General features: G+C 45.4%; 1 protein-coding gene across 1 annotated transcript; it reads right to left on the minus strand.

Annotated features, from left to right (window-relative positions):
- Positions 1-10,748: 10,748 nt before the first annotated feature.
- Positions 10,749-13,272, minus strand: LOC100276712 (uncharacterized). The gene is made up of 2 exons (NM_001150435.2): positions 12,624-13,272; positions 10,749-11,298 (listed from the first exon to the last, which is right to left on the minus strand). Exons 1-2 carry the CDS (start codon positions 13,118-13,120, stop codon positions 11,079-11,081), a joined length of 717 nt encoding a protein of 238 aa, NP_001143907.2. The 5' UTR covers positions 13,121-13,272; the 3' UTR covers positions 10,749-11,078.
- Between the last annotated feature and the right edge of the window lie 3,269 nt (positions 13,273-16,541).

The following is a 16,541-nucleotide window of genomic DNA, read 5'->3' on the forward strand; positions in this document are numbered from 1 at the left end:
AAAGTTTTACAGGATCACCTATTCACCCCCCCTCTAGGTTCTCTCAAGGGTACATCTCCAGGACGTGGGGGACGCGTATGCGGTAAGCTACTCATAGCGATTTCGTGGTTGAGTCTCAAAACCACCCAGCGCTATGGATGACAGGTTTCGTCGAGTTTAGGCCTAAAACTCGGCGGTGCGGTTCCGACGGGAATCAGAAGTGGCATGTAGCATCATCATGAAGGTGCGTCAAGGCGAAGCAACTTCATGTGGAGCGTGTGGCTGTCAGATGCATATTCTAGGAGTTGGTCCATTTTTCCCCTGGTTAAGTGGATGAGCTCTAAGCATCCAGGGATAGTTTAGACTAGTGAAATAACCCCCTATAAATAGGTGGGAGGGTTGTTGTGTGCAACCATCTCTTTGGCTATCTCTTTGGGCTTTAGTTGTTTAGACTCTCATATCCTAGTGTTCTCTAGTTTTGTCTCTAGTTTTACAATAGTCCTTAGCCCGACACAAGGTTTGGTATGTAAGTACGTAGGACTCCTCCATCATAGAATGGTTTGTGGTACTAGCTCAATGCCTCCGTTATAAGGATGTCAACCAAAGGCAGCGAGAGAGTCACTACAAGACAAGACAACATGTAACGACAACCACAACGTTGCTACAATATTCTAACGAGAAGAGGAAAGGTCATCCGCAGTTGTCTTTTGGCCAGGGAGAACCCTAGAGGACAAGGATCTATGTGATAAGACCCGACCCCCACTCATTTCGTCTGGCCTCTAGAGTTTATGTAATAGGTCCTCTCCTTGCCTTAGCCTATAAAAGGAAGGGGAGTGTCACGATCTAAAGACGCAGGCAACTACATGCACTGGTAGCCTACACACTTGTAATCGTACAGAACAATTTTCAGCTCGCTTTCTCACTAGAGACTTCAGAGCTCCTCCCTCTCTCAATAGTTTGTAACACCCTATTACAGATTTAGTCTAGGGTAATGCAAGTTACTCAACTGGACATAGAGATATTTGGCCCAAACTAGTATAGACATTTGTGTCCATCTTGCACACCATCTGCACCAAGACATGCAAATATCTATAATTACAAGTTGTGATCTCGAAACACCATTAGTTGGAGCGCCGGGTAGGGAACATTTGCGCATCACGGCTTCTAATTTTACCACACTGTTGCAGATGGCTAAGAATGTTTTCAACTAGGTCTTAGGCGCTAGTGTGCGTTTTGTAACCTTTGACTTTTTCGTCGCCACTAAGGGAGTATCAGCATGAGTCACAGAGACTGCACAACCCTTCGTCAACAACGCCATCAAGGCACTCCATGGGCTGTGGCTCCATGGTTCGATGACTCATGTGGGAAACATCCCCATGACGTCCTCGAACGATGTACGCGATTGGGCAAGGCCCTGCCACTGGGCCTAAAAGTCGTGCGCACACCAGCTTCATGCGAACATCAAGTTTGTAGGTATGACGTGGTATGCCTGAAAGTAGTTTTATGACCTCCTCACCGACGAGTCGATGGAGCCCTTCAATGAGGACTCAAGCGGTGGGAGCTGTTAGGATTTATGGGCTTGGCCCAGTTAAGAAATTCTAATAAATCCCAGGAAAATCTCAAAAGCCCATACAAGTGGATGGCTAGGGAATTGGTGGAACCAATAGCACCATATTGCTAGTTCTAGTGGAGTAGAGCTAGCTTAAATATGGAAGCCACACTCACTCACCAAGTCATGGATGAGAGGAGAGAGTGTGGAGAGCCACACGCGCGCGCGCGCTCGCTGGCCTGGCCGGGCCGGGCCGGGCCGGGGCGGGGCGGGGCGCACGACATGCGCGTGAATGGTCTGCCGAAATCCGGCCCCTCGCCTTGCGGGGGCGCGACTACCTTTTGCCGTTTGATTTTTTGGTTTCTTGGCTGTTACGTTTATCCTAACCGATCGCTATAAAATCTCAACTGATCGCGAGATTTTTGTGGGCGGATAAGATCGGGGGTCGCGGACTCGGCCCTATATAAGGAGCCCGGCAGCCAGCCTCCAAATCATCCCAGTTTCTCTTTCGCCTCTCTTCATAGCTGAGCCGCCTTTTAGTTCCCTTCGTCCCGACCGCAGAGGTGCATCTGCGATCAGGAGAGCAGGTCTCCGGAACCCTTCGTCTTCTAGATCCTGCACCAGGAGAGGGCGAATAAGGTTTTTGGGAAGCGTCTTCTCGCGACTGCTCGTGATCTTCTGACCTCGTCGACCCTGCTGATTTCGCTACTTCGACATCGTCGACCCTGCTGATTCCGGCGCGCATCTATCAGTAAGTCTAATCAGTACGCATCATCTGATTTGGCTTTTTATTTCAGTTCTTCTGATTTGGTCATGATTTATATTTAGAATTTAATTTGGAATTTGTCTAATTATTCAACAACCCAAAAACCTTATTGTAGACAATTTCCTAGTTTTTCTATGGCTGCTTTTGCCAACGCGCTGAAGCCAGAAAAGTTTAATGGTATGCACTTTAAGAGATGGCAAGTCAAGGCCATGCTCTGGCTTACTGCTATGAATGTCTTCCATGTTAGTAAAGGCAAACCTGAGGGTCCACTGACTCCTGAACAGGAGAAAGAGTACGACCATGCCAATACTATCTTTACGGGAGCCGTTCTTAGCGCCCTTGTTGACCGTCTAGTTGATGCGAATATTCAGTACACAGACGGAAAAGAGTTGTGGGATGCACTTACTACTAAGTATGGTGCATCAGATGCTGGCAGCGACCTGTATATCATGGAGAGCTTTCATGATTATAAGATGGTTGATAATCGCTCTATTGTAGAGCAAGCTCATGAAATACAGTGTATAGCCAAGGAGCTCGACCACCTTAAGATAGTCCTTGACCGATTTGTGGCTGGGTGCATTATTGCAAAGTTGCCTTCTACATGGAGGAACTTCGCCACATCTCTGAAACATAAGAGACAGGAGATATCAGTTGAAAATCTGATAGCGTCTCTGGATGTTGAGGAGAAAGCTCGGGCTAAGGACACGGGATCTAAAGGAGGCGAGGGCCACTCCAACGCCAACATGGTTCAAAGGAACCACAACAAGGGGAAAGGAAAGCCAAAATCTAACAAGCCCAACAAAACTACCAACTTCAAGAAGAAGAAGAACAAGGCTAAATTGACATGTTTCGCATGTGGCGAGGCGGGTCATTTTGCCAAGGATTGTCCCGATCGAGCGGATCGCCGTGGCAAAAAGGGCAATGTCAACACAGTGGTCGCTAGCAATGAGGAAGACAAAGGGTATGGTAATTTACCTTTCATCTTCTCAGTATTTCAATCACCTAGCTGGTGGCTTGATACTGGTGCTAATGTTCATGTGTGTTCTGACATTAACTTGTTCTCTTCTTATCAGGGCGCTCGGGATTCTTCCGTGCTAATGGGGAATGGGTCACATGCTTCTGTTCATGGCACTGGCACGATGGATCTGAAGTTTACTTCAGGAAAGATCGTGCAGCTGAAGAACGTGCATCATGTCCCTTCTATACACAAGAATCTCGTTAGCGAAACCCTTCTATGTAGAGATGGGTTCAAGGTAGTTTTGGAGTCCAATAAATTAGTTGTGTCCAAGTCTGGACAATTTATTGGTAAAGGCTATGATTGCGGAGGCTTGTTCCGCTTTTCTTTGTTAGATTTCAATAATAAGTCTGTGAACCATATTTGTGCTAATATTGATGATCTTGCGAGTATTTGGCATTCTCGTTTGTGTCATATTAATTTTGGCTCTATGTCTCGGCTTGCAACCATGAGTTTAATTCTGAATATCACCATAGTCAAAGGTTCTAAGTGCCATAGTTGTGTGCAGTCGAAGCAACCTCGAAAGCCTCATAAGGCTGCTGAGGAGAGACACCTGGCACCGCTAGAACTCATACATTCTGATCTTTGTGAGATGAATGGTGTGTTGACAAAAGGTGGTAAGAGATACTTCATGACATTGATTGATGATGCGTCTAGATTTTGCTATGTATACTTGCTAAAAACTAAAGTATAAGGCTGAAGTTGAAAACCAACTAGAGAGAAAGATCAAACGTCTTAGATCAGATCGTGGTGGCGAGTTCTTTCCCAAAGTCTTTGATGATTTCTGTGCAGAACATGGCATTATTCATGAGAGGACTCCTCCCTATTCACCCGAGTCAAACAAGATTGCTGAAAGGAAAAACCGTACGTTGACTGACCTGGTGAATGCCATGTTAGACACTTGTGGTTTATCTAAGGCATGGTGGGGGGAGGCAGTCCTGACTTCATGTCATGTTCTGAATAGAATTCCTATGGGAAAAGAAGAGAAAACCCCTTATGAGAAGTGGGTTGGGAGAAAACCATCACTTTCATAATTGCGCACTTGGGGGTGCATGGCGAAAGTCAATGTACCAATTAATAAAAAGCGCAAGCTTGGTCCAAGGACAGTGGATTGTGTCTTTCTTGGATATGCTTCGTGTAGCATAGCATATAGATTTTTAGTAGTTAAATCTGAAGTTCCTGATGTGTATGTTGATACTATTATGGAATCACGTGATGCTACTTTCTTTGAACATATATTTCCAATGAAAGACATTCATAGCAATTCTAGATACTCTTCTGAGATAACTCCTGAACATAGTACACCTATTGAGAGTTTTGAACAACCACATGAAATTGTCCTAGAGGAGGATGACAATGATGCTCCTAAAAGGAGCAAGAGACAAAGGGTTGAAAAATCCTTTGGTGATGATTTCATTGTGTACCTTGTGGATGATACTCCTACTACCATTATAGAAGCATTTGCATCTCCAGATGCAGATGATTGGAAAGAAGCAGTTCATAATGAGATGGACTCCATTCTTTCAAATGGTACGTGGGAAGTCACTGATCGACCCTATGGATGCAAACCTGTGGGTTGTAAGTGGGTGTTTGAAAAGAAGCTCAAGCCTGATGGTACAATTGAAAAGTACAAGGCTAGGCTTGTGGCTAAAGGCTATACTCAGAAAAAAGGAGAAGACTTCTTTGATACTTACTCACCTGTTGCTAGAATGACCACTATTCGAGTACTACTTTCTTTGGCTGCCTCGTATGGTCTCCTTGTTCATCAGATGGATGTAAAGACAACTTTTCTTAATGGAGAGCTGGACGAGGAAATCTATATGGAACAGCCCGATGGATTTGTAGTAAAGGGTCAAGAAAGCAAGGTGTGCAAGTTATTGAAATCTCTGTATGGTCTGAAGCAAGCACCAAAACAGTGGCATGAGAAGTTTGACACTACTCTAACGTCTGCAGGCTTTGCCATTAATGAGCCAGACATGTGTGTATATTATCGTTGTGGTGGGGGCGAAGGAGTTATATTGTGCTTATATGTTGATGATATATTGATATTTGGCACAAACATTGATGTGATCAATGAAGTCAAGTCTTTTCTATCAAAGAGTTTTGATATGAAAGATCTGGGAGAAGCTGATGTGATTCTAAACATCAAGCTGATTAAGGCAGATGGTGGGATTACTCTCTCGCAATCTCACTATGTTGAAAAGGTTTTGAAGCGATTTGGCTTCTCTGAGTGCAAACCTTCTCCAACACCTTATGATCCCAGTGTGACACTGCGAAAGAATAAGAGAATTGGTTTAGACCAATTGAGATACTCTCAGATTGTCGGTTCACTCATGTATCTTGTTGGTGCAACAAGGCCCGATATCTCGTTTGCTGTGAGCAAATTGAGCAGGTTCATGTCAAACCCCGGGACTGATCATTGGCATGCACTTGAGCGGGTTATGCGCTACCTGCAAGGTACAATGAGTTATGGAATTCACTATTCTGGTCAGCATGCAGTACTTGAAGGATATAGTGATTCGAACTGGATATCTGATGCAGACGAGCTTTATGCCACCAGTGGTTATGTCTTTACTATTGGTGGAGGTGCGGTATCATGGAGGTCATGCAAGCAGACCATTTTGACGAGGTCAACCATGGAAGCCGAGCTAGCTGCACTTGACACAGCAACCGTTGAGGCAGAATGGTTGCGTGAACTCTTGATGGACTTGCCGGTGGTTGAGAAACCAATTCCAGCTATCCTTATGAACTGTGACAATCAGACAGTGATTGCTAAAGTGACGAGTTCTAAGGATAATGGAAAGTCATCAAGACATGTCAAAAGACGATTGAAGTCTGTCAGAAAGTTGAGAAACTCCGGAGTTATAAGTGTGACTTATATTTCAACAGATAAAAATCTGGCAGATCCTTTTACCAAGGGACTATCACGTAATGTGATAGAAATCACATCGAGAGAGATGGGTATGAGACCCGAATAAAGTTGCCATGGTGGAAACCCAGTCTATGTGATCGGAGATCCCGTGAATTAGGTCCTGGGAAGAACAAGCCATTGGTGAACTGAGGAGAGTAACCTTTGACCCTCTCTAAGTAAAGATGCAATACTCTCAAATGTTGTAAGGCAGGTTGGCTTTGTGCCTTAATGTGTTCTGTTGGCTTGTATTAGCGAAGATGTTGTCCTGCAGAACATTCTTTGAAAGAACACACCTATATGAGTTAGACTGTCTAACGTCGCAGTCTATGAGATTTGGGTGATCTCTAGTAAACTCATGAAGAGACCTTGGAGTACGACGTATATGCTCCACCCGAGAAGGGGACTACTGGTAGCCAAGTACTGGTCATGACTTCAAGTGAAATCCATTCACGCAAAACTTGCAATTCAAGGCATAGTCCATTGTCCAAGTTGTGAGTTGGTGTAGCTTGGAGTTCTAGGCGGAAGTTCAACTTAACAATCTCTGCTGAAAAACTAGTATATTAAACAGTAGTGAACAGTGGCGAAAACTGCAGATGGGCATTTGAGATCTGGTGGGGGATTGTTAGGATTTATGGGCTTGGCCCAGTTAAAAAATTCTAATAAATCCCAGGAAAATCTCAAAAGCCCATACAAGTGGATGGCTAGGGAATTGGTGAAACCAATAGCACAATATTGCTAGTTCTAGTGGAGTAGAGCTAGCTTAAATATGGAAGCCACACTCACTCACCAAGTCATGGATGAGAGGAGAGAGTGTGGAGAGCCACACGCGCGCGCTCGCTCGCCTCGCCTCACCTCGCCTGGCCGGGGCGGGGCGAAGGGCGCGGGCGCACGACATGCGCGTGAATGGTCCGCCAAAATCCGGCCCCTCGCCTTGCGGGGGCGCGGCTACCTTTTGCCGTTTGATTTTTTGGTTTCTTTGCTGTTACGTTTATCCTAACCGATCGCTATAAAATCTCAACTGATCGCGAAATTTTTGTGCGCGGATAAGATCGGGGGTCGCGGACTCGGCCCTATATAAGGAGCCCGGCAGCCAGCCTCCAAATCATCCCAGTTTCGCTTTCGCCTCTCTTCATAGCTGACCCGCCTTTTAGTTCCCTTCGTCCCGACCGCAGAGGTGCATCTGCGATCAGGAGAGCAGGTCTCCGGAACCATTCGTCTTCTAGATCCTGCACCAGGAGAGGGCGAATAAGGTTTTTGGGAAGCGTCTTCTCGCGACTGCTCGTGATCTTCTGACCTCATCGACCCTGCTGATTTCGCTACTTCGACATCGTCGACCCTGCTGATTCCGGCGCGCGCCATCTATCAGTAAGTCTAATCAGTACGCATCATCTGATTTGGCTTTTTATTTCAGTTCTTCTGATTTGGTCATGATTTATATTCGGAATTTAATTTGGAATTTGTCTAATTATTCAACAGGAGCAACCACATCGTCCCCACCATGGAGAGGCAAGCGAATGGACTCACCCGCTCTTTGAACGAGCCATGTCTCATCACACGGAGATCCTCACGAAACAACCCGAGAACAGCTCAAGCTAGCATATGCCGATCATGAAGGTTGGCACGATCAAGACCATGCGGCAGGGTCCGCACGACAGTAAAAGGGCGATTACAATGCTGGAATTGGGATGCCCAGGGGACACGTGCGACATGCGTACTTTTTTGAACACGCGTGGGTGCTCCCAGCGACAACTCAAAGTGCATGTCGTCTGCCACCCCCATCGCGGGGGTCGCTACAACAACAGAGGATCGAAGCCTAAGCCCTAACCTCCTAGGGGTCGAGGTCTTTGACCGTCCTTACGACAAGACTAAGATTGACGGGACTAGGGCGAGAAAAAAGCTCAAGGCTCGCAGCCAGCTCGAGCTTGAGGCAGCTTAGCTCGGCTTAGTCCAACTCGCGAGTCTGGAGTAAGCCGGGTCAAGCTAAGTTTTTGAGCTCATTTGTGCAATAAGCTGAGCCGAGCCGGCTCGCGAGCTATGCTAAATTAATCAACCTAGAGATTAATGATGGATATTAGATAATTTTATAGATATCTAAGCCATTCCTTAGTCTTTGACGATGAATATATTACAATTTATAATTTAGACTACTCATAATGTTGAATAACAATTATATATTTTCTATTTATATAATATTAATCCACTATATAATGCAATAATGTTTATTAAGGTGCAGCTCGTATATCGAGCCGAGACAACTTTGAGCCGAGTCGAGCCTCTTTTTTAGCTTATTAAGTGGGCTAGCCGAGCTCGATCAGTCAACGAGTCACACTGAGCCGAGCCGAGTCGAGCTCGGCTGGCTCGTTTCCAGCCCTAGGCGGGACTCCTGACGAGGGCATTTTAGACGTGCATAAAAATGCGCGAAGCACAATAAAAAGAGTAAGAAGAGCCAGAAGCAGGCGGAGGCCCCACCTGCCACTGCTGCAGTGCTGCTAACCACGAGGAGGGTCGACCGCCACCAAAGAGACCCTCGACTTCCTCAAAAAGAAGTTAGAGTAGCCTTGTCCAAACCATGCTTTTCTATAAAGGACTGTAGTTTGACAAGGAGGTTTCTAATAGGTGTTTAAGAGTTGACATATTGTATTGTCTTACATTTCTAATAAGGTGTTTGAGTTTTAAGAGTTGACATGCATGCACATCAAATATTACCTTTCGGATCCATTACCTGTGGCCGAATGCAATTAGTTTAGATCGATCTTAACCTGATTTATGAACTGTTAGATTCATGAGATATCTTCTAGAAAATGAAAGAGATGAAAGTACATTTGTTTTCTTTGCCAGCGCTCTTAGTCTGTCTAAAAAATTTCCATAAATATTTATTATGGGATGGGGGGAAGTACTTTTGAATGAATTCTAATATTAAGGCCCAGATGATAGTTATGAAATCATTTCTTTTTCTGTTTCAGAGGTCCTGCTTGGTCAGAAAGTATCTGTCCTGCAACTCTGCTACTCCCTCAAACCATTGTGTGATGTGGGTCGTCCGATGACTGTAATCAAAAGATTTTAAAATTCACCAGCATATATAACCAAAACAGCCTTTGCTGCCAAGCGCCCCAGTTCTAAGATACAACCTTTCTAACTTCGAAGTGACGCACTAAAAGAAACATTTTCTCAGTCGTCTAAAAAGCTGTCACTGACAGAAACCAGGACCGGAAATGAAAACTTATACATTATCAATATCGCTGGAAAATAATACGCATAAATTGAATATAATAGTAAAAAAGATGGAATACAAATCAGAGCATAAGATAAACAAGAAAAAAGTATACTCAAATGCCATTTACCGATTTACATATTGCAACATCTATCAAGTAACAGCAAAACTGTGGTATCAGGTAAAATGCTCTTCTGTTTGTCGCCTTAGCCCTTATCAGACCTGAGTTCATACAGCCATTAAACTGCAATCAAACAATCCGGTATACCTATACATTGTAGCCACATTCTAATTTTTTAACAGCTACAATCCATAAAGCCACCAAGGATAATTATTTTGTGCAACATCTTGAAATTTTATGACAGTACCGAGCAACAAATGTTCAATAAGAGCTAGTTTGGGAACCCCATTTTTCCACGGAATTCTCATTTTCGCAAAGAAAATTAGTTCATTTTCCCTTGGAAAAATAGTAATCCCTTGAAAAAATAGAGTTCCCAAACTAGCCCTAAACATAAATGTGTACTGCAGTATCCTCATAGCTGGATGTTTTATAAGGCTCTTACTTTGGTTCATGTTGTTCAACATTCTCAGTAAGTAGCATCTCATATTGTGCAAAGTCCATTTGCCATGGAAGTACATATCTTGCATTAATACATCTCTATGCAAAGCACCAGTACTGAATCTCAAATTGGCAAGAAATGATTCAGTTTCCTCCAAAAATATGCACAAATTTCCATACCGAGCTACCTATACATGTGATGCAGGTTGCAATTTGGATTTGTGTAACTCCAAAATGGAATCCATACCAACATGTGGACAGTGATATCCTAAGAGTGGTCAAGTTTTTCATACGAGCCCATGTAGGTAGGTTTGATGTTGGCAATCACCAGTTCTCATGCAGCTGTACAATACTAGAAACAAGCTGATTGTGTTCAACACTATTAAGTTGCATGCATTAACCAGTCCAATCCAAAAACTTTAGCTAATAGAAATAAGTGGTCAATTCACTTATATTATATTCCAACACTCCCCCTCACGTCCAGACTTTTTCTCGGTCTCAGATGTGGAATAAGAGTGAGCAACAATTATTTTTATTTTAATTGCGCTAATTAGGATTTGAATTCGAAACCTCTGACTCCAACATCATATTAAGTTGCATGCACCAATCAGTTAAATCCAAAAGTTTAATCTGATATGAAGAGGTGGTAAATTCACTTATATTATATTTCAACAAACACCACCATATCAACCATGCAGTCTTACTGCATGTTCAGCAACTAGCAAAGCTCATGATAAAGACTGCCTGATAAATATTAGACCATAGAACACCTTAAGATTCTATACTTGATCCTCCCCCAAGCTTGTCGATCCAATTTTTCATTTCAAATATGCTACTGACAACTATTCCCGTGAGATCCATTCTTCCAATGACACTTTAATCTTCAACTCATGCATACAATGCAAGTTTCCATTATTCATATCATTCAACCAGGACTGACTGTTGTAATCTTGCAGAGTAGAGAGTACGTTATCACTGCTTTGGATGCCTCAGAATAAAAATCTTATGAAGCTTGTACACACATGTACATCGAAGTATGGTTCAGACAACATTTCCGTCTTTAGGGCATTTCTATCGTGCTGTAGCTTTCAGTGATTTCTCCTTTTGTCTTGGATCTGACGAACACATTCAGCAACCAAAACACTGAACTTTAGGGTGACCTTGCCTGTAAGGGGTGGGTTCAAGCCAACCTTCTTATAAGCTTGTGCAATGTTTTTCTGGCATTTTTGCAAGTGAATATTACAGAGGGAGGGAGCTGCAGACTTTATGATCGGCCTACTACAGGGGATAAGCCCACCTTGTAGCCCACTGGAAAAAACAGGGCAAGAGTTAGAACATTCATGTTAAAATCAAATAAGGGGAAAACTGTATGAAATAATAATTTATATCAAAACACTACTATGCTATTGGTGGTTAAGTAAAAAAAATCCAACTACGATCTATGAATCAAGTAGAAAAGGCATAACAAGACCCCAAAGGCGAGCTAGGTCCGCCTGCACGCCTAGGTGACGCCTTTGAAATAGGGCTTTTAAATTCTAATTAGGTTAAGTGATGCAAATCAATATCTGCAAACAGCAAAATCTTAATGAAGTAGACAACCACAGAAATTAAAGCACGCCCAATTTGAGGTTCTTACTCAAATCACAACGTATATAGATGGAACTTGATGATGATGATGATAGGAAATCATATTTCATTAGCAAACATGTATTAGGTTACTTAGACAGAAAAAAACAAACATATACATTGTTTGCTGAAACTGATCGATCCAACTCTGCTAAATCATTAAATAGCTTTCTATCAAAAGCAATGTTCCTATACAGCAGCGTAATCAAGATTTTTCTTTAGAAGGGGGCTAACCCGAGATATAACTATAGTTGTAGTGTCAATAAATAGAATATATGTTTATATATAATATATAATAATCGCTAGTCATAACAATTAACACATGTGTGCGTTAATTTTAACTTATTATAAACTAACTCATTTATTTTAGCCATAGATATGCAAGTAAACATTTTTTTCCTTTTTGGTTGGAGGGGGCCATGGCCCCTAGCGCCCCGTCTGCGTTACTGTTCCAATAGTTTGCTGGGACAAATCTATGAAATGCAACATCAGCTATTGAGCTATCCATAAGCCGGAAGATAGAACTGAAAAGGCAAGCACACAGATTTATGCTGCACAATTTGAACAACTTTAGGCAACACTTAGATTGAAAACACCTGTCTATGCAACAATGCACAGAGTATCCATATGGAGCAACCAATCTGGAGCCTGCATATCCTATTTAGCACTATTTAATGAAGTTCAAACACCACTTTCCCTCAAAATAAAATCACTAAATGACACAGATTACGACAAATACAGTATAATCTCTAATGACCCGTCTGTTCAATCAGTCATTAACATATACAAAACCACACAAATGGGGGTCATCTCAATGATTTCTCAAGAGAAGCATGGCAATTCAACCAACAAAGATAGAAGTTGCATCCCCTTTCACAAACCTTAAACCTGAATGACTAGGTGGTCAGATGCAGACTAGTAAGGCGACGGAATCAGTAAACCCTAATGGACCGAGATCCACGGCTTCCTTCTTCCAAATCACGTGTAGTGTAGGGAGAAGAACGAACCTCTTGTTGATGTACGCGCAGGGCTTGTACAGCCGCTGTTTGGGATCGGAGAGGATGTGGGAGTGGCAGAAGCGGGTCGTGGCCATGGCCCGCACCTTGCACCCTGGGAACCCGCACTTGTTCCTCCTCGGCACCGGCGCCAGCCTCGGAAGCTCCCCGGCCGCCGGGATGGGCCCTCCTGGAGGGGCTGGCGGCTGCTCTGCCTCCAGTGGGCTCCGGGCGAGGTCCCAGACGTACTGCCGGTGCCGCGCGCGCACCTCCTCGGCCATGGCCCAGTATAGCTGGCGGTACACACCGGCTAGCCGGGCCGCGCGGCGCCGGCGCCGCCGGAGGACCTCCTCCCGCGTGAGCGCCTCCGCCGTGGTCTCCATCTCGGGCGACGGCGGGTCGGCGGGGGCAATGCTAGGGTTTTGGGCCTGCACCTCCAGCGGGACGGCCGCAGGCGCCGGAGTCAGCGCCGGCGCCGCCAGTGCATCGGGGATCCGGGATGAGGCCATGGGGCGCTCAGGTGCCCAATTTGGAGTGGTTTCTCCAGGTGTTGGAGAGGACAGAGGAGATGGATTGTTTGTGGCTTGGGGGAGGGGTCAATGCCTCGATGTTCCACGGTATGAGATCCACATCGACGTGGTGAGGTACGGTGGCGAAGTATACGCTGGCTGGACAACACCTCTCGGTCCCACGAGTCAACGAGAGCTTCTTCTACTTAGGCATGTCGATATTATTTTTAGAAAACAATCACTTTACTGCCCTCCATTACCATAGGATTTTGCCTTCTCACTTAAAAACGAATTTTACGCCCTTTCAACTTTACAAACAAAACCGTTTATTTTGCATCATAAACGGTGTTTATGATATATCTATATGTATTGCTCGTCTTAGGGTGTGTTTGGTTTGACTTTTGGCTTTGGCTTTTGTCCCCCTAAAAACCAAAAGCCAACCAAAGGGCTGGATCCAGGAAGCAGTTTTTTCTAAAAGCCGACTTTCTCGTAGTGCAAATCTGAAAGCACCACTAGACCTGCTTTTAGTGGCTTTTCGGATGGAATTGTGAAAACATATATCGAAGAATTTTTAACGACTTTTAGTGATTTCCACCAAACGGCTTTTAGTTTTTTAACAGCTTACAGCCTACAACAGCTTTTTTCACAGCTCACATCAACTTTTTTCACAGCCACATCCCAACCAAACAGACTCTTATGTCATGTACAATAAAGCTAATACTTAGCTGATAAAATTGGCTGAAAACATTCATACGGTCTATCTAAAAAGTTCAACTATTAATTATTTTTAGCAAATTAGTTAACAATTAACTAGATATTCCCTCAGTCCCAATATACAATTCGTTTTAGCCTTTTACTTTTATGTCCATATTCAAGTAGATGACAATAAATCTAGACACATATATAATACACATATATTAAATATTATATGAATCAATTAACATCCTAAGGACATGTTTGGTGATCAGGGATCACGAGGGGATCCTGGGGGAAGAATTTTCTTGCGATTCAATTTTGAATAACAAGAGAATTTCTCTCCATAGATCCTTCAGTGGTCCCTGTTCACAAAATCAGCCCTAAACGAATATTATTTTAGGACGGAGGAGTATTTGTTAGCTAGCTAATTCCACTAGCTATTTTTAGCCAACTAACTATTAACTCTAGTGCATTCAAACACTCGTTATTGTCACATATAAGAACAAGTGTTTCTACAATACATCCACTCTTTCAAAACATAAAACATTATCTAAAGTTATGATAGGCAGTATAGTGCATCATTATAAAGTTTGAATACTTTGAGAGATTAGGAGGTATTGACCTTGTATTAGTGATGTCGGCGTTTTGGACCAGCGAGGACCCTCAACCGACTAGTGAATTTGATGTTGCGTGTCTCTTCCCAGATGGATGAGGCTTATGTTATCTTGCACCGGGGTGCTCGTAGTAGGGGTTACAAGCTTCGCGGGAGAGGGTTTGGCCTTGGAGTGAGCCGTCTGAGTTAGCCTCTCTCCGCGTGTCTTGGTGAGGCCCTGGACGTCCCCTTTTATAGATACAAGGGGATGGTCCAGCTGTACATATGGGGTGTAGTTATGTGCTAACGTGGCCGGCGGAGAGGTGCTTGAACCCTGTAGAAGCGTAGCTGGTGGTGCGGCCCTGGGTCCTGCTAACGTTTCTTTGCCTTCGTAGAGAGGTGAGAACAATTGACGTCATGGACGTATGCAGGGAACCATAATTACCTGTTGCCGAAGTAATCTAGATGTGACACCGGTCTTGTTCCTTCGTAGCCTGAGGCAGCTAGCCAGGGGTAGGGTAATGATGTATCCCCTGTGGCGTAGTCGGTCCGAGGCCGAGGTCGGGCGAGGAGATGACTTCTCCTGAGGCCAAGGCTGAGGTCAGGCGAGGTTGTGACTCCTCCCGAGGCCGAGGCTGAGGTCGGGCAAGGTTGTGACTCCTCCCGAGGCCGAGGCTGAGGCCGAGGCCTGGGGTCGGGCGAGGCAGAGACCTTCTCCCGAGGCCGAGGCTGAGGCCGAGGCCTAGGGTCGGGCGAGGCGGAGCTCCCTGTCACGCCCGAGGCTGAACTCGGGGGAGGTCGTGACTTACTGTCGTTAGTTTTACCCTGATGGTTGGCACAGTAGTCGGAACGGGGTGAATAGTGTTTTCCTGTCAGAACGATCAGTAAAGGGGCGAAGTGACTGCGGTCATTTCGACCTTGCCAGCTGAGGCGCGCGTGTCAGGATAAGGTGCAGGTGATCCCCGCATTAAATGCGCATGCGATACGGTCGGTGGTAAGGTGATTTGGCCGAGGTTGCTGTACGGCAAAGTTTGCCCGAGCTTAGTCTCGGCGAGCCGGGGGTGCGCCCGCTGCCAGAGGAGGCCCTCGGGCAAGGCGTGAATCCGCCCGGGACTACTGTTCTTGCCCGAGGCCGGGCTCGGGCGAGACGAGATTGTGTCCCTTGGTAGATGAGGCTTTAACTTTGAGCTGTGTTTACCAGCCTTTATGGTCTGTTTTGAAGATGTTTTCCAGCCATGCTTAGGAGTATTGGGGGTACCCCTAATTACGGTACCCGATAGTAGCCCCCGAGTCTCAAAGGGAGTGTAGGCACTCGCTTGGAGGTTCTGCCAGATTTTTTGTAAGGGGACCAGCCTTTCTCGGTTATACTTTGTTCCGATGGGTGTAGCCCCCGAGGCCTCGGATGAGTGGTTTGACTCCTCTGAGGTCTTAATTCTTCTTGTGATTCCTCGGTCGGCTTTGTTGTTCCCTCATGCGGCCTGGCCGCGGCCCGGGTGCATGGTCAGGCTTCGAGTTTTTAAGCTGGTTTTGTCGATGTGGTCAACAATTTGGCCGCAGCCTAGTGCGAGAGCAGCCTCCGAGCCTCTGCACGGAGCGAGAGGACGATCGAGTACCGTCTCGGCTTTTTATTGTACGCCCCTTCGTCGCCTTTCCGCAAGGAGGGGGGAACACGCCATGTTACCCTCGGTGGGCGCTGAACATGGTGTTTCCAGTGAGTTGCTATTGGGTAATCCGAGTGGACGCCCGAGCCCTGTTCGATAAGGGTCGGCTAGTGGCCTAGAGGCGTGCTCCAAAAGTACCTGCAGGTGATTTGCTGGACCCGGACCCATTTGATAGGGTCCGAGGGATCGGTGCCTCCCTTCGGGGGGATTCCATTACAAACCGTTCCCGCTGGTCTCAGAAATGTCTTAGGGTACCTCGGGAGCGTAGCCCGAGCCTTGGCCATGTAACGGATGTACCCAGGGTCATCCCTGACTCTGCATGTTCTGGGGCGGCTGTCGAATCCCTCCGAGGGGCTAGCCTTTGAACCCCTGATCAGTAAAGGGCTCAGAGCCCGAGTGCTCTGGGGCGGTTGCCGAACCCCGCAGGGCGCAACCTTCGAACCCCTGATCAGTAGGAGGGCTCGGGGCCCGT

This window comes from Zea mays, chromosome 6, assembly GCF_902167145.1.
Source record: "Zea mays cultivar B73 chromosome 6, Zm-B73-REFERENCE-NAM-5.0, whole genome shotgun sequence".
Taxonomy (NCBI): domain Eukaryota; kingdom Viridiplantae; phylum Streptophyta; class Magnoliopsida; order Poales; family Poaceae; genus Zea; species Zea mays.

What these genes read in the sequence shown, in the direction of transcription:
- LOC100276712 (NM_001150435.2), bottom strand. Translation starts at nt 13,120, where the DNA reads ATGGCCTCATCCCGGATCCCCGATGCACTGGCGGCGCCGGCGCTGACT. An exon ending in TGCGCGTACATCAACAAGAG is followed by an intron (nt 11,299 to 12,623) that starts GTTCGTTCTTCT and finishes TGTTTTTTCCAG; the next exon opens with TGGGCTACAAGGTGGGCTTA.